At 41.6% G+C, this 27,969-nt stretch overlaps 1 protein-coding gene and 1 long non-coding RNA gene across 7 annotated transcripts in view; one reads left to right on the top strand and one right to left on the bottom strand.

The window, feature by feature from the left end:
• Positions 1-1,373: 1,373 nt before the first annotated feature.
• RNF41 (ring finger protein 41) overlaps positions 1,374-27,969 on the bottom strand; it is a 32,008-nt gene continuing 5,412 nt past the window's right edge. The window contains exons 2-8 of one of the 5 annotated variants that reach the window (XM_080994959.1): positions 26,852-26,996; positions 17,524-17,619; positions 14,334-14,446; positions 10,019-10,290; positions 8,901-9,036; positions 6,596-6,699; positions 1,374-4,422 (exon numbers count right to left, since the gene is read on the bottom strand). In XM_080994959.1, the coding sequence (XP_080851085.1) occupies positions 4,071-4,422; positions 6,596-6,699; positions 8,901-9,036; positions 10,019-10,290; positions 14,334-14,423 (954 nt within the window). In that variant the 5' untranslated portion in view covers positions 14,424-14,446; positions 17,524-17,619; positions 26,852-26,996 and the 3' untranslated portion in view covers positions 1,374-4,070. The other 4 variants (XM_080994960.1, XM_080994961.1, XM_080994963.1 and 1 more) reach the window with 4 other exon arrangements.
• LOC308471279 lies at positions 9,045-10,767 on the top strand. Of its 2 annotated transcripts, none has more exons than XR_013982871.1 (2): positions 9,045-9,349; positions 10,397-10,767. It is a non-coding gene; the product is annotated as an uncharacterized lncRNA (long non-coding RNA). The 2 variants fall into 2 exon arrangements; XR_013982872.1 differs by lacking the exon at positions 9,045-9,349 and adding an exon at positions 10,174-10,311.

Here is a 27,969-nt window from a genome sequence, read left to right as displayed (position 1 = left end):
AAACAGATCAAACCCTCATAGCAGAAAGCAATGGTTTTGTTTAGCTAGAATTCATTTGGCATTAACTTGCTAAAGTAACGCAAACCGGGCAACATGTCAACAGGCATGGCAGCTAATAACTAAAACTGTGTTGAAGAATTTGGCTTGAATTTGGCAGGAGCTGTTGTTCCCTTTCCGTAGAGGTCAGTTCTGGCAAACCTACTGGGGAAGAAAGTCTCTTCCAGGGCCTAAGGACCTCCCAGTTTTTTAAGCCTCTGCAGATGGCTTCATTTCACCATTCTCCATCCACCTACCTAACACATTCCGAGCACCTGCTACAAACCCCATAGTTGCTCATATCAAAACAAGATCATTTGTCCATTTCTCTCCACTTCTTCCCAGAGTTTGCGGGCACACCTGTGTGAACACGATATATCCCAATGGTCAAAACTCAGTAAGGGTTAAAAATCCTTCCCAACCCCTTATACCCGATTTGGGCGATCCAACTTTCCCAGCAACCCCCTCCTTCTGCTTCCACAGGGTTCAAAATGGAAGCTGTTGTCTTGTCAACATCAGGGGTGACCACTGCTCCTTTCCCGATTTTTCTTCTTACAATTGCTTAGCTTACAGAGTAAATTAATACTAGCTATTTTTGCTCTCTCCCCATATAATTCCTCTGGGCTGTGGCTCAATGGCCAAACACGGTTCGTGCAAAAGGACCCAGGTTCTCCAGCATCTCCAGGTACAGTTGGCAAACACTACTGATATATCCTGCATTGCAGGGGGTTGGACTAGATTACCCTTGGGATCCCTTCCAATTCTACAATTCTATGATCCTGGAGAGTGGCTTTCAGTCAGTGGTGACTACACTGGGTAAGATAGCCCAGTACCTTCTTACTCAGTTTAAGGCAGCTTCATATCTTCCTTTGCTTTAAATAAGGGTTTCCTTGCTTTTAACAGCAATTACCTGGGGTTGATTGTGGATTACAATCCAAGTAACATTTCTCCCCACAAACCAAGTTGTCAGCTTATGCTACAAGCTGTCAGTTTATGCTACATTGGGCAGAATAGTATGCATGGGTTAAAACTGGATTTGCCGTTATAAAACTGGATTTTGCTGCGATGGGCTGCTCATCTCTCACCCCTGTTTAAAATAGCTCTGAATCCCTTATAGTGCCTTGTGGGTTAAGGAAGGAAGTGGTGATAAACAAGAGCTGGCTGGCTGTGACATGGCAGCAGTCATGCATTTTTCTACGCCCATGTCGTACCTGAGTATGTTACTAAGGAACCAAGCAGCTTTCTGAGAGGTTAATGCAAAAAAGGAACCAAGCAGCTTTGCAAAGTTTTCATGCAGGATGCAACACCCCTGAGTCTGAAGGAAGCTTGTAAAGGAGTCAGGAAAAAGGCAATTTATTAGTGCAGTCAACACAATTGAACAGCAAAACACAAAATGCGATCAGCAACTTGCGTACTGCCAGGAGACATAACAAACTCTATGGTACGTTTCAGAGCACAAAAGTGACAGCAGGACATCGAGGGGAGGTAAACAAGATGTGTTAGGAGAAAACAGTGAAGTCCGTTTAGCTCAAGATACAGTTATTAGGTTGGATTTAGCAGCTTTTTCAATTCCTGAGCAACAGGGACAGAGTTAGAAATTACTTCCAACCAGCATATTCCCCTTTCTAAACATGTCATTATCACTGACATGTATACGAGCACAACCCATTCCATCCCTAAAACTGATCTGACTTTTGAAGCACATTCCAGGTGTTTTTAAATCATCACTTACAAAATTGAAGTACGAATAAATGAACTGTAAAGTTACTTTTAAGTAGCAGCTCATACAGTTAACAGTTGTAAAAGCTGAAACACCATAGGAAATGGTAACAGGCTCGGTTTCTGAAGCAAAGTTCTACTTGGGAGCAGAGCATAAGCAGTGTGCCAACAAAGGAGAAAAACTGGAAGGAGGAGGAAAACCGAGGACACGGCAGAGCTGGAGAGCAACTAATGAACAGGTCTGTGAAAAAGCAAAGGCCACAAACAGAATGATTGCTGCAGACTTAAGTATCTCCAAAGCACAAGCATTTCCCACAGAATGAAACTGGAAACAGCATCTGCTTGGTGAATATTCAAGATCATAAACAAAAGCTAAGCTGCATTATTCATGCACTTTATTCATAGGAATGATTGAAGTTCCACAAGAGGGATGGAGATTATTTTTGAAGGGGTTTAAGAATCGTGTCTTCCTATACTCTTCTATCCTCTCTCCCCACCCCAACACATTTTCCACAAAAAGAGCAATGGTTGCCAGCTATCAATTGCTGTGAAAACCACATTCCCAATATACGCTGATTCTCCACCATAGGATCACCATGAAGAACCAGGCCACTTACTATAATACAGGACTGGGAAAACACTTCTTAGATGATATATTCCATTGCGTCCATTTACAGTGCGGCAGGAGAGGAAACATTCCTCAAGCAGCCATCATTCCTGTTGATAGTATCCAGGAGTTCTTTCTGTCCCAAACATTTGCAGATGGTAACTGCTTGCAAAGTGGTCCAAACTCTATGCTGAAGGCAGCAGCTATGGTCATCTACTGTTGCAAATCCCTTATGTGAAATATTAACAGCAACCATTTCAGGCAGCAATAGCACAAGAAAGGGAATTAAACCTTGGTTCAAAGTTTCTGCTCAGCTGAGGATATTCAGGGAGTCTTAACAAAATGAAAGCTGTTCAGAAGGGATGGTACTGTCAGTGTTTTGTTACAGAGCAAGGTCCAACTGCTCTTTTATTGATGCTTTTATTTCTTGCCCCACCAACTCCAGCACAAATGCTTAAAAGCAAGGAAGAAATATTCAAAGCAACACACACAAAAAGAAAGTGGCTGTAAAAAACGGTTGCAAATAAATTAAATTTAACAGGTAAACTAAACTTGGACCTGAAGACATTCCTGACCACTGTATTTAAAAAATAAAATAAGGGAAACATATAAAGGCAAAAGTAGTACAAAAAAATACTGGACACAATCATCAAGATGTCAAAAACAAAACAAAACACAGATTTATCAAAACAGCCAATGTACAATGACAAGACAGTTTCATCCAGGTTAATTTCAATTTTTTTTTCCATTTTCTTTGCAAGGTCACGAAGTTGAGACAACCTTAAATGGCACACACACAATTCAGAGGAGTCTGGTTCTGTTCAAACTGAGCAGAGCATCTGCTGGAAGGCTTGCATCCTATGAGAAAGGATTGAAGTCAGCAAAGAACCTGACCTCACCAGCGGCACTTTGAGAGTACGAGGAGGAAGATGACATCTGGGTTCTTCGAGGAGATGTGCATTTAATTCTGCACCAGCAGCAGCAGCAACAACAGCACATTGCTATAAATGCTAATTCTGTTGAAAACCAGGCCCTATCTGAAAATGAAGGGTTGTCTTCTGTGCAACGTAAGGCCACACATCTCAAGGAAGTTGCAGAAATTGTCCTGTCGGGTTTTTGGCTCCATAACACTTTGTATGCCAAAAACATCACTACTGGTATGTATATTTTATTTGGCATTACTCCCAGTTTGGCATATGCCTTCTCACGTACCCCATCCTTGTCCATCCACCCCATCCCACCCCAAAAAAGGCTGCAAAGTTGTGCCTTAAAGGTACTGCGTGAAAGTCAGATGCTATGGGGCCAAGATGGGGAAAGCGTGTGCCCTGCACAGAGATGCTTTGAAGAGAAACCAAGTCATCTGGGCCAGTGCACTCGTGTCAGGAGATTGAAGACTTCTCTAAAGACGTTTACAGCAGAAGCCCACTTACCGGAGCACAGAGGAGTTTCTTGTGCTTTTATGAAGACATTTGGAAACCTGCGCCAACATCAAACCGGAGGGGGATTATCACAAGGGGGTGGGGTGGGGAAAATGCAGCACGGCATCTTGCATAAGTTGCTGGGCACCTGCCCAGTATAATTAGGAAGTGGTGTGTTAATCAACAGAGAGAAATAATGCCCTGACACGGCACAGCGGGGCAAGATCAGTCAGCTTGGACACGGTATATTTCTCTCTCAAGCACATTCGTTCATCATCTCTGCTAAGTCTTTAGATTTCCTCCACTCCGTGTGCAAATATCATAACCAGGCCTGGCTCCAGCACCATCTCCTCACCCATGTGCTGATTCTCACAGGCCATCACCACCACAGCCTGCTTGCCCGGAATGCGTTTGGCCACATAGTTTTCATAATAGCGCCGGTTCATCTGGCGGGTTTCTAGCGTGGCCAGGCCCTGGGGCCAGTTCCGTTCGTGGGCGTTTTCAATCAACTCGTTGATGATGGATGTGGGGCAGCCACTCTCCACCAATGAGCGCTTGATGACAGCCTGAAGTACGGCATCTGGTGTAGAAATCATACCGCCCCATCGTGTCACTCGGGCTGGCTGCAAGGAGTTCACCCACCTAGAAGCAATTGGGGGATAAAACAAGTCAATGTAAGAGAAATATCAGGGGAAACACAGAGCGTTACCTACAAGCCTGAAGGTGAGGAATCCTAAATTGTATTGCTGATCTAACCTCTGGCCTTGGGCCAAACTACAATAGTAGTCTTGACTCAGAAGCTGCCAGCTTATTCTGAGCACTTCTGCAGATATTAACTGGGGTTGTAACTCACTTTAAAGTGTGTGTGTGTGTGTGTGTGTGTGTGTGTGTGTGTAAAAGGTGAAAAATAAATGCAACGAATGCATGACATTTTGCTTCAAACTTTGAGGAAAAGACAATGGAATGGGAAGAGACTTGCTCAGTGGTTTTCCAACTTTCCATCTTTAGAGAACACTTTCCTCATTGATCTGTCCTCCAAGAAACCCCCTGCACATTATACATAATTCTGGGGCATGTTCTAGGAGGCTCATTCAGTTTACTAGGAACCTTGGGCAGACCAGATGGGTCTCCAGTTGCCTCAGGTAAACCATGTGATCCTCAAAACACACCCAGCTACCCCTGACCCCCCACTTCTCTATGGTTGTGTATCACACAGGAAGATCAGTCATGGGCAAATGGTATTATAGGCAGCACTTCTTCTGTTCTTGAACTTTTCAGAAGCTTCCAAGGGGCGCTAGGGTTTTCCAAAGGCCACGAGATCCACAGGTTATTAGTTTAGTCTCAAGGCTTAAGGCAGGGGAATTCAATTTTCAGCTCTGCCACCAAATCCATTATTTCATTTCCAATCTACCCTGAAGTGAGAAATGTGAGGCTTCAAGATTTGATCCCTGTAATGCACTCTGCTACTAGAGATTGCAGCTACTTTAAACTGCTGGCAGCTTATTGTCTCCCATGGTTAAGACTGAAAGAGGCACATAATATCTTGGTCCAGGGCCTGCACTGTCAGCTGGTATGGATTTCAGGGAATCAATACTTTGGAAGACAAGAGAGTTATATTGAATAAGGCTCCATATTTAGGAAAGGTGTTTAAATCCTTTTCTCCCTTCTACATTACATCATACATAATGAGATATTTTACTATAACCCATTGTTTGTTCTCCTTTTTAATTGCAAACAACCCTGCTCTACACACTCCTTTTGCTTCATCATGTAAGTTGGAATTGACCGATGGTGTACATATGACACGATGTTAAAAAGCAGACACACAACAGTGGATTTTTCTTTCCCTAAAAAATTGCCACAGAGAAGCTATTGTAACATTTTCCAGAGACAGTGTAGGGGTTTAAGACTAGAACGGAACTGATTTCATTTTTAATTTTGATTGTTTTCATCCGTGTTATGAACACAGTATCTGACCTAAGCCTTCAAAATAAAAATGCAAAATAGTAAACATTTCTTTTCTACCTATTGCTCCTGTAAGCACATCAGCCAGGCAGCATGGATTCAAGCTCCTGTAACACTCCAGGAATCCAATGTTCAGAAACACCTTGGGTGACATCTGAGTGGAACTCCACCCCTTCCTCTCTTGCCCCTGCAGCCACCCCCACAAACACCTGCGTTGGCATAATAGGAAGCACCTCCTTGCCTACTCTGTATATTATTGTATCCCTAAAGGTAAAGGTAAAGGGACCCCTGACCATTAGGTCCAGTCATGACCGACTCTGGGGTTGCGGCGCTCATCTCGCTTTATTGGCCGAGGGAGCCGGCGTACAGCTTCCGGGTCATGTGGCCAGCATGACTAAGCTGCTTCTGGCGAACCAGAGCAGCACACGGAAACGCCGTTTACCTTCCCGCTGGAGTGGTACCTATTTATCTACTTGCACTCTGACGTGCTTTCGAACTGCTAGGTTGACAGGAGCAGGGACTGAGCAACGGGAGCTCACCCCGTCATGGGGATTCGAACCGCCAACCTTCTGATCGGCAAGTCCTAGGCTCTGTGGTTTAACCCACAGTGCCACCCGCGTCCCTTATTGTATCCCTAGAAATGTGCAAATTTGCAATGTGAACACACACACACACAGAGAGAGAGAGAGAGAGAGAGAGAGAGAGAGAGAGAGATTACAAGACAGTGAGGTCTTCTACATTCCCTTTTTCAATCACTTTCCAACATTATCTTAGCTATGCTGGCCTTGCCCATGTCAAAAAAATACCCTCGCCATTCCACCCTCTTTTAAAACTCAGTTCCAGCACTTACTCTAGGATTTCATTATATTCAATAGTCTCCTCCAAATTCTGCAGGTTGGGATTGACACTACGTATCGCTCGCATATATGCTTTCAACAACTGAATGTCACGTTTCTGAAAGAAACAGAGTAAACGAGAAGATGAAAGCTGCAGTTTTTCAAATAAGATTTTGAGAAAGACCTGGTTAAAAAAAAAAGGCCCCAACATTTAGATCTCTCCATTACGAGACGGTAATGGGATGCTAGGTATGGACCTAGTGAAGATTCAGGGAACATAAAACGCATAGCGTGGTTGAAGCTAAGTGAATGTGGACCTATCTCCCATTTCTCCAGGATAGGGAGAACATGGGAACCCTACATTACGATGACCTGAACTTTCTAAAGGAAAAGTGGGATATAATAAATATGCCCTGTAGGCATTCCGTGATTCCTGAAAATAAGACCTTTTTTTCCGGCAGGGCTCTCATGCCTTCAAAAGTTTCATGACAGGCGTAAAAGCACAACCAATGGCATCAAGGATCAGACCAAAGGTGCATGTAGCTTCTCACAAGTCAGCCAGATGTTTTTGGGAAGCCCACAAAGCAGGACTTGGAGGCAAAAGTACTCCCCTGTAGCTTGCTACATGCAACTTGCATTCAGAGGCAAACTTTAGCCATTTGTATGAGCCAACAGTTTTTGAAGGCATCATAAGCCTGCCACAACTCGGTGGCAAAGCCAGCACTGCATGGAGTTTGTTCTTACCTTCTCCTTGACCCCTCCTTTCTTCAGCTCTGTGTCACTTCAAGCTCCCCATTTTCTTCCTGCCAACTCATCAGTCCTGCTTCCTTTAGCCTCTCTGGCTCTGAGGCAGCATCATTCCCCCTTTCTCCTCCAATTTCCCACCTTGCCAATATACAGCTAGATGGCAACCCAGTCTCAGGGCTCCCTGGCCCAAATAGGTTTATCTTCTGGGACCACTTCTCGTCTTGCCACAGTGGCCCTGCCCCTTGAGTCACTGAGATTTGACTTTCCAGCTAAACTGATGCTTCAGAGGAGGCTGCATGTTAGCATTCTATATGGCTGCATTTTATTAGCACACAAACAGTGTTACTGAAGGAACACTTTACGAGGGAGGAGGCATGCCATGCCCCCTCCCCTTTCAAGTGTCAAATTTATTGCTCATTCACATCCCTTTTTTACCTCTGGGGTTGGCAACTGAGGAGACCAGAAAGCACCATTCAAGCAGTCAAATTTGACTCAGGAGTTGCCACTTGGATCACTGATATTCTAAAAGGGGTCTCATTAGCTCAATCAATAGGATCCAGAGGTTCCAGTACTAGAACAAAAAAATGCATTCACATAGAACAGTGGTACCCTGGTTCTCAAACGCCCTGGTACTCAAACAACTTGGAATCCAAACACTGCAAACCCAGAAGTAAGTGTTCCGATTCGCGAACTTTTTTCGGAAGCTGAACATGCTCCGTTTTGAGTGCCATGCTTCCGTTTTGAGTGTTATGCTGAGGTCTGTCTGTTTTTGCTATTTATTTTGCGTTTTTTGTGACTTTTTTGTTTTGTTTTTGTGACTGTGTGGAACCCAGTTCAGCTACTGATTGACTGTGTGACTGCAGTACATTGTTTATTGCTTTCATTTTATGGATCAGTGGTCTCATTTGATAGTAAAATTCATGTTAAATTGCTGTTTTAGGGGTTGTTTTTAAAAGTCTGGAACGGATTAATCCATTTTGCATTACTTTCTATGGGAAAGTGCGCCTTGGTTTTGGAATACTTTGGCTTTGGAACCAACTTCCAGAATGGATTACATTTGAGAACCAAGGTACCACTGTACACTATATAAATACCATTCAATGATAATGTCCTGTAGTACTAGACTGCATTACTGCTCAAAGCTACAAAAGGAACTTTCAGTACCTGAAAGATTTTAGCCTCTGTATTTTAAGAAAAACCAACTGTCACATAGTGAATGCCCCTTTTGGATATTTTACAGCCACTCAGAACTTGAGAGGAATCCAGAGTCTAAAAAATATTTGAAATCCATCTGGGCAAGAGTCTTTTGAAATCTTCCCTTCCTCCTTAAGATCAGGACTCAGCTGTAACACGTACACAATAGTTCAACTCAGTATTCCCTATCTTCTAACACACACCCCATTGATTTTTCATCCTCTGACAAATTCTGAACTAACAAGAGAGGTAATTTAGTCCTTTAGCCATTTCTCATGGCAACACAAACTCTTATCAATTATTTGAGCTTGCCTGGGAAAGAGGAATTGTTTATCTACTTAAAGGAGCCACAAAGACTGCTGCAAAAGAAGCTGTTACCTGCTCCGCTAGCTGGTGCTTATGTTCTGCTGAAGTCTTTTCCAACTCAGCTATCCTTGTCTGTTGCTGCTGCACCACTGACCGCAAGTGTTTGATGCAGTTATGATTCGGTAACTCATCTTTGGGCATTTCCAAGCTGCATGGAGAAGGAACAGAAGGAATTGACAAAGGTGATTAAGCAATGGGTGTCTTCTAATAGAAACTCATGGTTAGGTGACCTGCAAACAATGCGGAAGCAAAAATCTATACTTTAAAGCAAACTGGGCCTGAAGTCAGTAGTCTCAAGTTACCAGCTGCCAGTATTGCGCAACTCAACTGTGCCTCACGCATCATAAAAGCTGTCTCATATTAAGCTTGACCAGGTGGACCACACAACCAATGTCTCTCTCCTGCTGATTTTTCCAGTTCACAGTGGCATGGGAATGAAGGCCTACTGGCTATAGTAAAAGGTAAAGGGACCCCTGACCATTAGGTCCAGTCGTGACCAACTCTGGGGTTGCGGCGCTCATCTCGCTTTATTGGCCGAGGAAGCCGGCGTACAGTTTCCAGGTCATGTGGCCAGCATGACTAAGCCGCTTCTGGTGAACCACAGCAGCGCATGGAAACGCCGTTTACCTTCCCACCAGAGCGGTACCTATTTATCTACTTGCACTTTGACGTGCTTTTGAACTGCTAGGCTGGCAGGAGCAGGGACCGAGCAACGGGAGCTCACCCCGTTGCAGGAATTCGAACCACCGACCTTCTGATCGGCAAGTCCTAGGCTCTGTGGTTTAACCCACAGCGCCACCCGCGTCCCGTCCCTACTGGCTATATAAAACCCTTAGACCAGGGGTGCCCAAACTTTTTCCAAAGAGGGCCAGATTTGATAAAGTGAACATGCATGAGGGCCGACCAAAGTTGTTGCTTTTTTATGATTTTACCCCAAAGTTCTTGAGCTTTTTTTAAGGATTGAAGTTGTTGGGGTTTTACCCCAGGAGATAAACTGCCACAGGGGCTGGATTAAACCACCTGGCGGGCCGGATAATGCCCCTGAAACAGACTTTGGACATGCCTGCCTTAGACAAAGCACTGAACTATGACATTAAAATGCATTGGGTCAGACCTAGCTGAATACTTACCCGCATCCCTGCTCACAAGTCACAGGCCGCTTTGGATTGTGTTCACAGTCGTTGAGGTGAGACATCAGGTTGTCAAGTCGCACTACAGCGGTACAACCAAAAACAGCGTTGTCACATGTGATCTGCAGCTTAGATAGCATATTACGCATGATCCGAGGAACAGGCCGCAAGTGAGCCACGGTCACCACACTTCGGTCCACGGGGCAAGTCTGTTGTTGGGAGAACCACTGGGTGATGCAGGCATTGCAGAAGGCGTGCTCGCAATGAGGAGCCTGTGCAAAGAACAGAGCAAGGTATGCCAATGCAGGTTACATCAGGTTCATGCTACTGGTTTGTGGCCTGTGCTCTTATCTGTTTTCCATGTTTTTCACAAATAAGAGAGAAAGAGTTGGAAGAAGAACAGAACTTCGACCAATAATTTAAGCCAATCTAAGCTACTAACAGCAGATGAAGATAGCTCACTTTGGCTATAACTTACGAGACACTGAAGCAGAAACACAGGACAACTGCCATCAACCAAAGGATATGAAAATCATATCTACTGCCTTTAAGGTAGTGATCTCTCTCTCTCTCTCTCTCTCTCTCTCTCTCTCTCTCATATCAAGCCTATTGCAAATCATACTTTGTCATTTCAGTGCTGGTGTGGTACAAGTAGAGATCAATGGAAGGAGATGTACATTCACCACTGTGCAAGGTGTTCAACTCAAGAATGAATTGTTAAAATAAATCTTGATGATGTGAAAAATTCACTTCACAGGGTAAAGTAGCACAGTACCTCTCCCTTTAACCAGCTGTTTTCATTGCACTGCCTGTGGGCGTAACATAGACAATCCTCCAAATAAGGCACAGTTGTAGTTATAACTCTTCTTCCGGAGAAGATTTATTCATGCACAAATGTACTTCACCAGCTCAGCTACTCGTCTCACAGCTATGCCTCCCAGGCATTGCCAACTGACAGAAGGCAGAAGTTTAATTTCCTATAAACTAATTCGCAATTGCTTGGTTCTCACCGTGCTTTCTGTCTTATGATAATGGCGAGGAATTCAGCATAGTGCTAAGGAGAATGTTCCATCTGGCAAGTTGAAACGCTTGTGCTGATGGAGCAATTTCCCCTCTTCTCACCTCCTCCAGCCTATCTGCTGTTCTTGGGTTTCCCCCAACCCGAGCCAACCTGGGGGCGTCAGGGGGTAGAGAAAGGGGGGAAGCCCTGTTGTGCTGGCAGAAGTCCTTGAGTTGGCTTCTGCTAGCAAGATTCATTAGCTGAATCCAGCCAATTTTCTTAGTTTCTTCCTGTGTACTCTCAGGTTTTTCCTGGACATCTGCTACACTAAGCTCTCCTACACTCAGCATGTGCCATATGCTTCCAAATAAGCCAGTGATGTAGCTGAGAATGGTCAACCTGTTGAGCACCATAAGCCAACAGAAGGTTTAAAATACACTGTTGCTGAAATCACAAAATGGTCATTCATCAAGTGTTTGCATTGCTGCATTTGGACCACAAGACCAACACTTGTGGAAGTGATACAACTGGCTTGGGAGACCCATAAACATCACTCATGAATTAGTCTGCTAAGAAGTAAAGTTATTGGCAAACAAAACAGATTTCTGTACTTTTACTAATAGTCTACAATTATTTTTTAACAGGGACTTTTTGTACATTTTTATTAATTTTCAAGAAAGAGATCTAGGTACAGAATAATAAAGCATGTCCTCAGCAGTACAGATGTTTGTCGTTTTTTAGGCAGTAATAGTTATTGCAAAGGTTAATGAATGCAATACATCAAGTAACAATAGAACAAATAATTACCCCCCCACCCAACAAAATAAAATTCTTTGTGAGCAATTCACACAAAGCACATCCTCCAGAAAACCCTTCAGCAAATCTCTATTGCAGATGGGAGACACAGAAGATTAACAGGGACATTTTAACCTTAGCAAGCAATTAGAGGCTAACAATGCTGCATTTGCTCACTGACTCATCCCCATATAAACAGAAATACAGGCAAAGGCCTCCAGCCTACACCCTGACCCCATATGAAGAGAGGCTGAGAGATAACACCACTCGGGTGGCGGGGGCAGCTGGGTAACTGGTAATGTACAACACATATTCAATCTAAAGGGGAGTTAGGAAAGTTCAGAAGCTCTCGGTCTATTTCCTCTCCCATTCTCCCAAGCTTAATGACTTCCTGTTCTGAGAAAATCAAGATGTGCAGCTGAATAGCACATGTTGCTCTCCATTGTATGAACCGTATCACAATGGATTAGATGCAATGTGCATTCTGAGGCAGTTTTTAGAGTGTCGCTTCAAATTTAAATGCAAAACAGTTTGTCTCTTGGACAAGAGAGCAACAATTTGAGTTTATTAACATGTCTAACTAGCTTGCTAAGAATAATGTTTCTAGTGCGATCAGAAATACCATTTAACACTAAGATATTTTGCACACATACCATAACAAAATACTTACCAAAAATATTTTAGGTAGACTGATCTCTCATGGCTACTGCGAATCAGCTAGTTCTGGTAGGTTGTATCCAACAAAATCATTGTATGTGCAACAGAACTTTCCTTCCTTCTCCTCCTTCCTCCCACCAGACTACTCTGAAATCTGTTCTGGAACCCCCAGAACAGATTCGGGGGGCTTTGCTGTGCTTGTGGAAGTCATTCCATGACAGCAATTATTTCGTTGAATACAAGCTTCTGTCTCCTCTGACAGGTTGGAACAGCATTTAAACTTGACTGATGCATTTTACAGGGTCACTAATTAGCAAGAGAAAATGCCTTCTCTGTTCAGTGCACAAGATGTGACTGGCGAGATCCATCTCGCCCCCTGATTGCTCGTTTTCCATTGCTTTCTGAAGACTTTGTTTTAGCAGGTTCTGGACAGACTGTGTGATTTCTTTTTGCTTCATCCGGAAAATTGTTTCTCACTTTTTGATTTTCTACCACCCCCACGTTTTGCTTTAAAAAAAAAAAAGTTTAAGCAATGTTTTGGTTTTTTTAATAAAAAATGATATTTGCTTTTAATGTTTGTTTATATTAGGCTCCTTGGGGACTTCATTTTGAAGTGAAAGGGGGGATAAAAATCTGAATAAAGCAAAGGCAAGGGGCCCTTCAGGATTAGGGTCCCATACCTGCACATGGAGCAAGCACCAAAGCCAGCCATGTAACATGCAGCAAGGTCATATTTTTGGTTAATGCTTCTTTGTGCAAATGTTACATAAGGAGACCTACTAAGATAAGAATAGTTTCTGCCAGTTCCCTGTGCAAAAATAAACTCATGCTCCAGCAGTTCCAGCCTCTCAAGAAACAGAAGCTTTTGTTCTGAATGTGGAATGACAACTCCCAGTATGCCTAGTTATACAAGTATCTGAAGGTTCATCGTCATCTAGTTACCAGCTACCTGCAAGTCAGAGAGCTGAATTCAAACTAAGTGCTTTTTCCTTTTAATGATATTCCAAAGCACTTTTGCGGCCACCCAATGCTTCTTTCATATGCAAGCCGAACAAGTCAATCTAAAATTCAGCAGCTAGCTGTTTAGCTTAATTCATCTTTTCAACAATACCTTGCCAGCAAAGAAATCAATCCTTTACCTATCCAGTTCACTTTAGCTACAGATAGAAGTGATTTGTTTACTACTGATAAGAGAACAAGACAGGCTTACAGCTGATGGACATATATACCATATTACTATAGGGAAAGCAAAATAGATGCATATGGTCACATGTGACAATCATATGTGGGGTTGGCTTGAACATATGCTAGGTCCTGCTTGTATGTTTCTGAAAGGCACCTGGTTCTGAAACAGAGGAGCCTTCGGCAAAAATTCAGCAGGACTCTCCTTATGTGTATAAATTGTTAACTAATTAACATTCACAGTCCTAGGTCTATCATTTTGGAAAATCCAGAAGAAATTGCAACAGATAGTAGAGAAATCATGTGCTCCAATAACCTATATTTTAATACCATGAAGTGCATAGCCTATCATGAAGTCTACTGCCTTTTATATGGATAAACTACCTACCCAATTAGTATTCAGTGATTAACATGGGCTGTTAAATTTGAGCTGTTAAACTCCAAACAAAGCTCACGATGTTTAACAGATTCCAGTGGAATTTGCATAGATATAGTGTGCATTTTTAAACTTTTTTCTTTGGCTTAATAAATCAGACTAGATTATAGCTTTAGAAATTAAAAGAAAGAGTACTATCACATATATTCTCCCTCAGTCATGCAGCTGAACGAAGATCTAATACAGCTTTGACATAGAAAACCTTCAGCTTTTCAATAAACTACAAAATCTTTACGCTGACCTACCTGCACTGGCTCCTCCAAGACCCCGCTGCAGATGGGACATATAAGATCTTCATCAACATCCCCTTGAAAACGAGCTACATCATACCCCATTTCTCATCACCGATGCCAAAACCCTAGAAAAAGCAGGAGAGGGGAAACGAAGAACAGTTGAGCACAGAAGATTTGGAGTCTTGCCACAAGAGACGCCAGCATATTCAGATTGCTGCTTCTGTGGAGTCAGTTAAAAGCCATTCTTTTGGCTAGGCTGCCTGACTGCCAGCTAACCTGATAAGGCTGCATTCTAAGTCAGGGATTGACAGAAAAGCTTCAAATCCCTGAAGAGCAGGGTGTGGTGCAGCAAAGAGACAACTCCACTCAGCCCAATCTGTGTGCACAGATTTGGGTGGTTTGACCCACCCACTAACACCAAATTAGACACTTCCCTCTACAATGCAGAATTACTCATCTCTTCACTTGCATTTTTTAATTCCACACCTTGCTTTTTTGGTTTTTTTCCTGTGGAACATCTTGCCTATATGAGCGATGGCAAGGTGTGTCTAAGTTCACACCAAATTATAGAGCAGGTATGGCAGGAGGGGAAAAAGAAGAAAAGTTCCATAGCTAAGACAGCTGATGGGGGGGGGCTCAGTGTAATTAATTCACAGCCTTCTCTAGGAGCTGTAAACGAGCTTGCAAACCTTGCGGGGGCGGGGGGAGAAGCAAAACTGCACAGGCTACTTCCAATAGAGAGTTGAGTGTGACGTCCTCTGAGGGCAGGTAATTTGGGTGCATCCCTATATCAAGCAAGATTGGATCAATCACTCCTGATGTTAGTTAGACACACGGCATAATTACCTGCCCCGAGGAGGCTAACTTAATGATGGCACACCCGAGTCTCCCAAGAGTCTGAATTATTTATTTCTTGAAACAAATGGCTTGGGAGTGACTGACAGCTCCTCCAAGAACCGGATCAGAGCATGAACTCTCATGGCTAATTATATAGCGTTCTCCAGCCATGTTCACCTTCCATCTTGTAACCTCCCAATTCTGCGCTCAACACCATCCCACCCTGTCCACCTGCAAACAGAGGGAGATTGTCCACCAAGTTTCATACGCCATCAAATTAGGAACACAGAAAGCTGCCAAGTCAGACAATCGGTCTATCCAGTTCAGTATCGGCTAAACTGACCTCCAGCAGCTATTCAGCGTTCCAGAAAGTTTATTTCAGGTTTTTACTCAGCGTTGGTGGGACAGAACCTCTGACCTCAGTGATACCTCTAAGCTACAGTCCTCCATCAGTAATCTATAATGCTGAAACAGAGGATGGTCAAGAAAATAAGTTGGAAATTGGGGGGAATGGGACAGAACAGATCCTGTCACACCATCTCCTGTAAGTCTAGTTACATACCTTCCAATTTTTAAAACAAAAACTCTCCCTACTCCTTTGTTCCCCCACAAGCACTGAGCTGAACTGTGAGCTATTATTGCAGTCCTACAAACTGCCCTGTCCGATTCATTTAAAAACTCTTGCACCTTGACAGAGACAAGTGACAAATTTCTAGAGCAAGGGCCAGTCTCTGTCAAGATCTTTATCTTCCCCAAGGGAAGCATATAGCCATTGGCCGAGAAAGGATTAATGGTACACCTTTCCGCAATGCTACTTTCAAGTGACTTGCATGGCTCCTGGAATACTTCAAGAGCAGACTGCTCATTTCTGCTCACTCAGGGACCAGCTTCTAGGGGGAAAGTTGCTGTAGAGATGACATTGCACTCTTCATTATAAGTTGGCAGCTTGTTGGCTATATCTTTAGCTGCTTGAATTATGACATCAAAGGAGTAACAGAGACTTTCTTCATTTGCAAAATGTAGTCCTATTGGCCAATATGACCTTAGTTTTAAGATTCTAAACAAATATGGCATATTTTATTGTCAGGAAGCATTCAAACATGGGAACATAAGTAGCACAAAAAACCATATTCAATAACTGATAAAACCCAATATGATTAATACACCATTGCAAGTCCGAAGCAAACAAAGAAAATATTATCTCCTCAAATATCCCAACTAGTCTTTTATGTACAACAGTATGTTCCGTTTGACAGGAAATATAAATTTATGAATACAGCATAATATTACAAAAGCAAGAGATATTGCGAAGAATGAAAGAATCATTACATTAGAGCCAACTGACAAAATAAATGAACTCCAAAAGGCCCACAGGTACCAATATTTTAAAGAATGAGTCTTATAAGTAGAAACTTATATTGCTAGCCGCCCAATGGCATAAGTGCTCGAGCACTGATAGTAAAAGAATTATGAAAGTATGGTACAGTTCAGGGATGAATTTAACTAAACTGCTCAGAATGGGAGAAGGGAGTCCAAAGCAAGAACAATTTGGAAAAAAAATTGTCTCCTTTTTATTACATATATAGAGAAGAATTACAGGATACAATCTTTTAATGCTTTTTCATAGCTGTGATAAAATGTAACAAATGTTGAAATAATATATACATGGTTTGCAGTGCCAACAAATATATTCTTAATAACTAATGAAATGTTCCATAAGATTAACAGGTGTGGGTGGGTGACTGGGAGTGGCCACCGGGACCATATAACACCAGTCCTGAGAGATCTGCATTGGCTCCCAGTACGTTTCCAAGCACAATTCAAAGTGTTGGTGCTAACCTTTAAAGCCCTAAATGGCCTCTGTCCTGTATACCCGAAGGAGCATCTCCACCCACATTGTTCAGCCCGGACACTGAGGTCCAGTGCCGAGGGCCTTCTGGCGGTTCCCTCATTGCAAAAAGTGAGGTTACAGGAAACCAGACAGAGGGCCTTCTCGGTAGTGGCGCCCGCCCTGTGGAATTCCCTCCCATCAGATGTCAAGGAAATAAGCAGCTATCCAATTTTTAAAAGGCAGCCCTGTTTAGGGAAGTTTTTAATATTTAATGCTGTATTGTTTTTAACACTCGACTGGGAGCTGCCCAAAGTGGCTGGGGAAACTCAGCCAGATGGGCGGGGTATAAATATATTCTTATTCTTAAAAATGTATGTATGTATTGTATGTATAGATTGTTTTAGGAAATTATTACAAAAAACAATATTCAAGCATGGACACAGAATGGCATCAAAATAATGCATTTTACAAATAAGAACACAATTAAACCCATTTTGCAGTTGGGGAAACCCAAGACAGGGAGAAGTGACTCACCCAAAACCAGAAAGCAGATGACATGAGGAGTCCACATTATCAATTTAGCAGCATGATCACCAGTTTAATTTGCCTCTTGTAGTAAGTTATGCACTGCTGATAATCAGAAATAAAGGGTTCAGTCTGTACATTCAGTGAGATTGCTTATACTAGATGCTCAGATTAAAAAGGAACATTTCTAATGAGATGGCTATGGCAACATGGCTTGCTGCTGAGTGATCATGTTCAATATTTAGGCCACTTCTCACTACTTATCTCTGAATAGCATAGATACACAAAGATGAGCTTTGAAAGGTCACCCTGAGTGGACAAGAGGGGAAGAGGCGCACACAAAACGGCAGGAATATACAGCTCATGGCCAAACAGTCTATCCTGGCTGGAACAATTTGTCTGGAAAGCCGATGGCAGCTGCCCAAATTATAGGGTGTTCGTAAATTTTTTAAGGAGCATCCAAATGAATCATGTCTGAAAGTCACAGCGCACCTAGGGATTTTTCAGTATACTCAAGTTGAAATCACAAATGAGACCTGTTCAGTAGTTTGGCTGAATTTTATAAACCATAAATACCTTTAAAGATTTCCACACAACCTAAATCATCTTGATGATTCAAATGGCAACAGAAGATGCAACGAAAAATATTATTGCTTGGGAACTAAACATGATAACCACAAACCCACATTCTAGTTCATATTCTGTTTACCAAGACTGTTAATCCAATCATTAAAAAGTATCTTAACACAAATAGTATTTTATCCAGACTTCAAACAGACTTGAATCTCAGAAGTCGTGATTTGTTATCACTGCAATAGCCACTCCTACATTTCTTAGAGATCTCGGTCTAAGAAAATACCCTAGTAAATAAATTCCCACCACCATTTGAACCTATTTTCAGTGTTATGACATTCCGAAAGTGTATCAAGGAATAAATCTGTCTACTTCTCTGAGAGGAGAAACACAATTTAGTCCTACAGAGGGAATCTAACCTTTGCCTAAGTTCTGATACACTTTGAACCTGAGAACCAAGTAGTATTACCACATAACAGGTACAAGCATCCTTCCCTGCTCTTGTAAGCTATTTTTTTTTTTTTGCTTTTAGTGAGGTTTCCTAGTTCCATAATAAAAAGACCGCTGCCCAGGGAAAGGCATATGAATACACACACATCCTACAGTGGTCCACAAGGCTCGGACACAGTCAATTTGGACAATCAGATTCAGAATACAAACTGCACGTACCTCTGATAGCTGGGCAGGAAAATAAATTGCAGTGGCTACAGCTTGTTCTGTCACAGTGCCACAAGTAGGAAGTTGCAGTTGCCAGCATTACCCCCTTCTACTACTGGAACTACAGAGCCACTGCCCTTCAGTGCATGTAAAGGTAAAGGTACCCCTGACCATTAGGTCCAGTCGTAGCCGACTCTGGGGTTGCGGCGCTCATCTTGCTTTATTGGCCGAGGGAGCCGGTGTACAGCTTCCAGGTCATGTGGCCAGGATGACTAAGCCGCTTCTGGCAAACCAGAGCAGCGAACAGAAACCCCCTTTACCTTCCCGCCGGAGCGGTACCTATTTATCTACTTGCACTTGGTTATGCTTTTGAACTGCTAGGTTGGCAGGAGCAGGGACCGAGCAACAGGAGCTCACCCCGTCATGGGGATTCGAACCCCCGACCTTCTGATCATCAAGCCCTAGGCTCTGTGGTTTAACCCACAGCGCCACCCACGTCCCACTCAGTGCATGTAGGCTTCACTAACTTTACACAGAAACAGACCCCTTGGTTAAAAATACACTAACAAAGAATTCTCTTATTAGTTCCAAATACGTTTCCATGTCTTATTTCCAGCTTTGCAAATGATTCATTCTTGTGATCCCAAGATGCCACTTTGATTTGCTCTATCTTTAGAAGCAGGTATAATATTTAGCCAAACCATAGTGAGAGGTTCTTTGAACTTTAATACTTCCAAATGAAAAAAAACAAAAACAAGAAAAACTCACAGTAAGGAGAAATTCACTCCGGCTTGCAGAGTCAACTTCACATAAATGAGAACTATCATAGTTTGTTCTGCGTGTAGGATAGTAGCAAAACTGAACAGAACAAAGCAACAACCATTTGGTACCTGGATAACAGTTTCCTAAGATTGTATAGCCTTCAAAATATTTAGGTAGCAAGGCTTTCTTCAGGTCTACCAAATGCTAGGAAGCTCTGAAGGGTTTTCAGAGCAATTAAAAATGTAATTAGTTCAAAGTCCAGTGGAAGTCTATCAATGTACAATGCTTGTGCAGGATCTCTGGTATTACAAGCTCAAACATCGGTGGTCAGTAACTGTGAAACCTAGACTGGTACACACTATTCAGTAGAAAATGCAGACATCCTTTAATTGTGGAGAGATTGCATCACTGGTGGGGAACCTGTAGCTCTCTGGCATACATGTTTTGATGCTGATGCTGATGCGATGTTCACAAATTATTAATCAAAATACCCAATTGAATGGTTCAGCTGTTAGACAGTCTAGTTTTAGCTGTGCAATGGGAGTTTATCAGGTTGATATGTGGCACAAGAAAATAAAAGATGAGCAGGAATAAAATAAAAGATGAGTAGGAGAAACATGTGACACATGTTGTAGTATCCAAAGCAAAGTTTTATCTAGAAAAACAAATGCAAAATTACCCAGGACCATACCCCCTGGATTTGAAAGCATACTTAAAAACACTGACTGGGTTTGGCATTAGAAATAAACAGACATTTTATTAAGATAAAATCTGCAAAGGAGCAGTGAATATCTGCTTAATGCCCAAATGGATTTTCCGGTGTTATTTTGGACCAACCCTCCCCCATTCCATACAGAAAGCTAAGAGCAGTTCTATGACAGTTAATTTAAGGAGAAATTAAATCCTGCTTTATATGCTATTATAATGCATTGACAGGCCAGGAGGGTGGAAAGTTGAGAACCATCCTTTCAACCTATTATGGGAAAGAGGCTTATTTAGCTTTCCTTTTAGGAGTACCACAACACCTATACTTGAAATGCTGCCAAGTTTTAACTATCACATAGGCATAGGTAGCTTTCCCTATCTCTGGTCTCATATGGACTCAGAAACTGTTCATGTTTCTGCCTTTTCTTGAAGCATGGATTTAATTGTAACTTATTTTGGTATTACATGGAGGCATATTGCCTGTTACACAAATTTTCAGGAATAGCACTGTATTATCCTGTTTTCTGTAGCCAAATTGTATCATGTGGCTGCAATCAGCTAATGCACCTTATGCTATGTAAGGCTTTTAAAATTCCATTTCCTTGCCAACGACAGGAGGGAGAGGGATTAGACAGCACAATTAAAAACCACAGTCTACTCATGTGAGTGGAGTGCAGGGATTTGGGTATCTTTTTGAAGCAATTGTTATCTGAAATATTGCTGTTGCTTGATCTTCAAATAACAGCATTGTCAGTAACTTCAATTGCTAAAGGAATAGCAACAGACAGCTGACTTACTCATTTCTGTTATTCATTGCAACTTAATGCTAGAAGCATACAATTCCCATGCAGCCTATCAGTTTACTGCTTTAGGAGATAGCTTGTAAGCTAAAATGATGAGCTGTCTAATCACCAAAAAAGAAGAAAGAGTTTAGGCTACCAATAGTAGAGTTCACAGTTTGAGAAACTTCTGAGATACAAATTTTGAGATACACACAAAAGGCCCCTTAAAAACCTGAATACAGTAAGTGTGAGGCTGATACACACAATAATAAAAACAACCAAAAAGAATGATTACACATGCCTACACTTGTGGTTTGCTGATGGGAATCTAGTACAGTGGTACCTTGGGTTAAGTACTTAATTCGTTCAGGAGGTCCGTTCTTAACCTGAAACTGTTCTTAACCTGAAGCACCACTTTAGCTAATGGGGCCTCCTGCTGCCACCGCGCTGCCGGAGCACAATTTCTGTTCTCATCCTGAAGCAAAGTTCTTAACCCGAGGTACTATTTCTGGGTTAGCAGAGTCTGTAACCTGAAGTGTATGTAACCTGAAGCATATGTATCCCAAGGTACCGCTGTATATGAAAGCCAACAATCTAGCAGTTGGTTAAAAATCTGAGGTATTTCTAGAAATATGGTTGCCAGAGCCAGACCAACTGCCTGTCACATTAAGAGCTCTGAAATATATATATATATATATAGCAGTGGTTTCTCCTATCCTAGTCTGGAATCCTTCCCCTTCCGTTCTCTCCTGCTGTTTTAGGGTACAAGAGCCCTGGTTTGCTACATCAAGGAGAATAGCAGGTAATTGTATTTTATTTATTTAACAGAAATAATTTAAAAGGCACTGGGTTGAAAAGTGCCACTGCTGCATACTATTTCTCAGCCCCGGAACTCTGAAAATGTAGGGTGAATCTCCAGGTAATCTCAGAAAGATTGCATGAAGCCCTTGTTCAGCGCAAAAAGGCCGGCATGGGGGATCAAATCAATGGCTCTGGCATTACTAACACCATGCTCTAAGTTAGCTACTTATCTGCACTGGGTGTGACTAAATCAGGAATGGACAACCTGTGGCCTTCTGTCTGATTTCAAAACCCCTCTACATGCAATCAGTTCAAGTGAGATCTGTCCCTACCTCTATAGGGCAGAGAGAAGGGGTGACCCCACTCACTGCCAACCTATGCTCACTAACAGATTATTTCTAAAGGAACATGGCCCTTAACACACAAACAGTTTTATTCTATCATTTCCCCCCTTACATTTATATCCCTTTTTGTATCGTGGGACCCAAGTTGGTGTATAAGTGGTTTAAAGAGGTCTCCATTTCAGGCATAATCAGATTCAGGTCTGCCTTGCTTCAGCGTGGTGGTGGGCTCATATGCCTTTGGACATAGGATGCCCACCCCTTACTAAATGATCCAGTCATTAGCAACACAGGAGGAAAGGGGGGGTCTATTATCAAATGAGACTTTTCACTGTGTCTCTGCATGCTTTGGTTTTGCATTCTTTCAATTAGGAGGCATGCTCAAGCAAAGTGTGACTCAAGCAAAAGCATAGGACATGAGTGAATCTTACTCTTACAGACATTTTCCATGTGTAGTTATGCACGCCTCCAATTTTAATTCAGAAAAGAGCAAGCTACTTAATGTATGGCTTTCTGGGCATTGTAATGTAAATTAAACAGAAAAAGCTTTTGTCATTTTTAAGAGACTCCAGTTTCTATTGGAGCACCCAGAGACATACTAAGAATGTCAACCAGAAGAATTAATGACCAAGTTTGCACATAAAATATCCCCTTTTTTCTGTCATCCCCTTTTAATTGTCTCTCAGCCTAGCCTACCTCATAGAGTTGTTGTAGCGATACAATGGAGATGGAGAGACCTGTGTTTCTTGGAAGAAAGGTGGGATATAAATGCAAAAAAATAAATAAACAGAATAATGACAAATTACGGCATATTGAAAATGTGTGAGCACATGAGTTTCCAGAGAGGAGACCGCAGCTGGTGGCTGCTCCTCCTGTCCTGTGAGCCAAGCCATGGTCTGGTTTAGTGTGTCTTCCAAATCCTGACTTGTCTTGCTCAACATAAAGCATGAGCTGCAAACAAACTATGTTCTTGGTTTGCAGCTTGTCGTTTGTCTAGAAAGAGACAAATCACAAGTTCAGGATTGGACAACATGCTAAGTCAACCCATGGCTTAGCTTGCAGCGTCAAGTACAGAGGGGGAGCAAGGTGGTCACGACCTTCTCCCTTGAGAGCCCTTGCGCTTGTACATTTGCACTAAGTCCAGTCCTGACATAAGCATCGTTTGGCTTCACATTACATGCAAATCTTACCGATGTGTGAAACAAAAAATGCACACAAAACCTCCAAATACATTTTTAGAAGCAATGTGGCTCATTGTTTAGGAATGTATGTAACAGTCAAGTGCACATCAATGGGCTGTGATACCCTAGAGAAAAATCTAGTTCAAGGTTAGGGCAAAGTTGTTGCAACCCCAAGCCTCCTTTAAAAGAAATGAAAGGTGGGATACTATTCTATGTTAATCTTTTTCCATTTTTATAAAAAACTGAAAGAACTCAAAGAACTTCTATATAATTATTGCCCTAATGAGACTTCCACATGCTAATTTCCTTTTTACGCACAGCACACCTTGCAGTCTGGATGTCGCTTGGCACAGATAGTCATTATGTAACAGACACTACTACTGGCGCCTGCTTCCAGTGTCTTAAAGTGCTCTGCCTCCCAGATTTCAAAGTGAGGATAGTCTCTCTTGCTTATTACACAGGCATGTTATCAATTACAGAAATATAAGACAGAGCACTCTGAAATGTTCAAGTACAGGACTAAAGTCATTCTGACTCCAATAATTCATCGTTTGACGATAATATTGACTGCACCAGCTCACAGCAAAAATTCCGAAATGTAGGTCTCTTGCACTGAGTAAACTAAACAATTTATTCTTCCTGGTAAATATACTCACACTGCCCATCACACATTACACAATACAACCTCCACCTACAAATAGATTAATGCTATGAAGCAGTCCTCAGAGTTTACAAGTGTCAATGACTTTACCTCTTGCTTATGGGAATGTGGAGCTCTATAGGGTTATCAACTCGAAGAACAAGGATGACTTGACTCTGTTGTCAGACAGAAGAAGTAGACATACAGATAATATATGTAGCTTCTCTTCACAATCTCCCAACAGTACACCTTAAATCATTTGTGTTCTTCTGTTTTTAAAGTCTGTTTTTTCTAAAGAAATTAATGGTAATTGGTCATGGTAAGCAGACATGAATTTACCAGCAAAATGATATAGTGGTCTACCAGTAAGTAAATTCAAGTACTTAAAAAAAGATGGAAGTAAAAAAAGTATGAATAGCCCTTCCAACAGCTTAGGACAAGTAAATTTGTATATCTTCTATTGTCCTGTGAATGTTGTATTTAATTTATCTTCTTTAGTTGGGGAGACAGGAGGAAAACGCCCATCTACATTTGTATTGGACTCAAAACTGTTTTACATTTATATATTGTTTTATTCTCAAATTGCTTTCCAATGTCTTACAGAAAACAGTCCAGAAATTAAATAAATAAATATAATAAAACCTTGTGTAAAGTTCATTACTCAGATCTAGCTCACAGGACCATATTTATAACAACTGGAATTGGCACCTCAAAAGCTCATCTGTAGTAGCGGTCATCATTTCACAACAAGCAGATCAAGACAATATAAAAATCATCTTAACTAATCAGAAGCTACATTCAAGACAAGCAGAAGTCAGTTCAAGAAAGCCATCTTGTCACTAACTGCTTCAGGAGGGCAACACAAGGAGGCATTTACATAAATATAGCTCCAGAAACAATACTTTATACACAAATAAGTAGTAACTAGGCAGAACAACTTTTCCATACACACATGAACTACTGACAAGTCCATTCTTGAAAGCAACCACCTTTCATTATTTAAGCACTACTTCCTCCAGTTTAACATCAAAGCCAAAGTCATTGCTTGTGTACAGCTTTTAGAGTGTGTTAGTGCCTGTAACTCTAAAAATAACCTATGAAACAAACTGGTGATTTTATGTGATATTTCATGAAAGCTTTAAGTCATCTTTTTGCACTTCGTTCATACAGAGTGTTTTTCTCAGGAAAAATGCTGGCACGAAACACAGAGACCAGGAGCTTGTTTTCGCAACGAATGACAGATCATTTTAGTGTTTCTGCAGCCCAAGCATATTATTTTCACAGTGCCAGGCAGATTACTCCCCCCAAAGCGTAACCTTTAATTACCTTCCAGAACATTATGCTTCTGAAAGCAATCATGACACCCAAGTCGAAGATTTCTAAAGAAGGGAGGCAGATCAGCATCTAGTCAAACATAAGCCTCCTAAGTCAACAAAACAGCTACTTGAAGCTGCTTATGTATAGTTCGAACATAAGCTCTGCCAGGCCCTCTGTCTTTGCTTACTTTCACCCAAGAGCAATGAGATCAAAAAAGGAAAAAAAATGGTAATATGGGATCACAGCACCAGGGAGTGTTGTAAAGGAAAAAAAGATTGCCGATTCTCTTTTCATCACCAAGTTGTAATTCAAGTATTAAAATTATGTGAGCTAAAGCAGTATTTTGTTCAATTGGTCTTCCATATTCTGCTTTATTTCACTATTCAAAATGCTGCTGCACACCTGAGTTTCCTTGCCTAGCAATGACTATGTGCCCTCCAATATGTGTCTCTTACCTAACTCCCTATTATGGTGTTCAATAGCTCTTAAAGCTCTGCACTGCCTTATTCCTTCCTACCTTTTGTCTCTTATCTCATGTTATGCTCCTGACAGATTTCTTTGCCTCCTCGTTCTCCATTGCTTGCATATATTCAGTGGCTTTTATCTTTGTTTCCTTTAAGAACTTCTTTTAAAAATAACAGCAAGAGAGTGTTCCACAGAAAAGGAGCAGCAAAGTCTCAAAGTTAGCCTTTTCTCCCTAAAATTTTATTCTTTCCTAAATGTAAAAATATCTACCCATCAACTCTGCTATACCGTCAATTTAACAGAATTTTAGGCACGTGCTCAATTTCTTTCTCTCTCATTTTGCCACGACTTAGTGTACTGTGCCCTTTCCTTACAGCAACATCCACAGCGATTAACCTCCTAGCAGTTCTCTTGTACTCCCTGGCAGGCTCTGAGCCATCACTTAGGAATTAGTACTACAGGAAATATTGTTTTTCTGGCATAGAAGCAACAACCTTCAACAGATGCTGTTTGCTTTAAAGCAATAAGGCTTTCAGCTAGGAATCTTTGTTATTGCCAATTATGGTACAGAAAACACCCATAGGACTCAAACATGTCCTGTTCCAGAAACAGAGCATCTATAGAGTAAGTTTTCAAGTGCTTCTGAAAGAGCTGAATTTGAAATCTGCATTTTATGTAGCTTCCCAAAAGTGACCAAAGTAGTCTTACTCATACCAACATTTGTCATCCACCACTGTTTGTCAAACAATGTAATGCAGAGAACCCATTGGTGCTTGGGCTGCATAGCATAGATTATAAGTGAATGCATCATAGTTGTAGAATTGAAGATCCTTTCAAGATCTTATTTCGATTGGCAAATCTCTCCAAAGCTTTCAGTTCTAAAAGGTTCTAATGACAAAATAAAAATAGAATGTGCAAACAAATATAGGACAACAGCACCCGGCTTGGGGTTTTGTTTTGGTTTTTGCCTTTCCCATAAGAACAGGATATGTCACAAACTGAATCCATCAATCCATTTAGTTGAATGCACAGCCACTGTTAGATTTCAATACAAAGAGAAATGCAGGTGCGTTAGCCCCAAACACCCTTTGAGCTCTGACAAAGTTGCTTTACCTTCTGTAGAAGAATTCCTTCCTGAACAGCAATAAGACAAAGATGACTTTCGATTGCTCTTTTCAAAGAGTATATCACAGTGGCCCATCTTCTTCCTGCTCTTCCTCATTCAGACTAAGTTGTCATTCTTCTCTGCAGCCATGATCTGTAGCCACAGGAACATATAAAAGAAGAGACAACACCAGACGTGAAATTATATTACAGATTACAAGCATTGCGGCAAGACATGTAGTTGCTCTATACTACTATTAACAACGACAAGAACATACATTAAGCTATTTATACCCAACAAACAATATTTCATCAACTATATCATAAGACATGTGGACATAATTTTGCACTAGTAATTTACTTCATGCACAAAATTATAAGACAGCAAGGCATGTTATTAAAATGTAGTTCATTTCCATGCCCTTGGGCAGGGCAAACGATTCATTATGTACTAGTACTGTATTATGTTTTCGGCATTTAAACACCAATTTCCCAAAAGCAAAAAGCTTGATATGAAGCAATATTGCCCAATAAGGTTGATCAGCTGGTACGATTTCCATACAATAAAGTTCCTTTCTATAATAGATTTGAAATCCTAAATCAGGGGACATTTAAAAACACATTTTAAGTAGCCATTAACCACTGTCCACCCCAAAATAAAGTGTAACCTTATATGAAACACTACTATGCTAACCTTTGAGACAGGTTTTCCTGGGCCATAACCAAATATAAGGTTGGCAGCTGGATTAGACTATAAAACTGGATGCAGGTCCATAGGCACTGGTGCAAGCGGATCACTTACTCCTTTGCCTTTGCAACCTGCCATGCTCTCTGTCCCTGGGAAGCAGCAATTTATTTATTGCATTTATATTCCACCTTTCCTCCAAGCAGTTCAAGTTGACATACATACTTCTCACCCTTCCCAATTTATTCTCACAACAACCCTGTGAGGTAGGTTAGGCTGAGAAAAAGTGATTGGTCCAAGGTCACCAAGTGATCTTCATGGCTGCATGGGGATTTTGAACCCTGAACTGCAGCTTTTCAAAAGTGGCTATGCTGCATTACCGCACCGTACAAATAACTTATTTTGAGCATGGAAGGGTACAAGATAAGACACTAGACTGAGG

Source organism: Podarcis pityusensis (genome assembly GCF_964106645.2).
Source record: "Podarcis pityusensis genome assembly, chromosome: 2".
Lineage (NCBI taxonomy): Eukaryota > Metazoa > Chordata > Lepidosauria > Squamata > Lacertidae > Podarcis > Podarcis pityusensis.
Note: the sequence above shows the minus strand (reverse complement) of the source record. Positions and strands in the feature narration are given on the sequence as shown.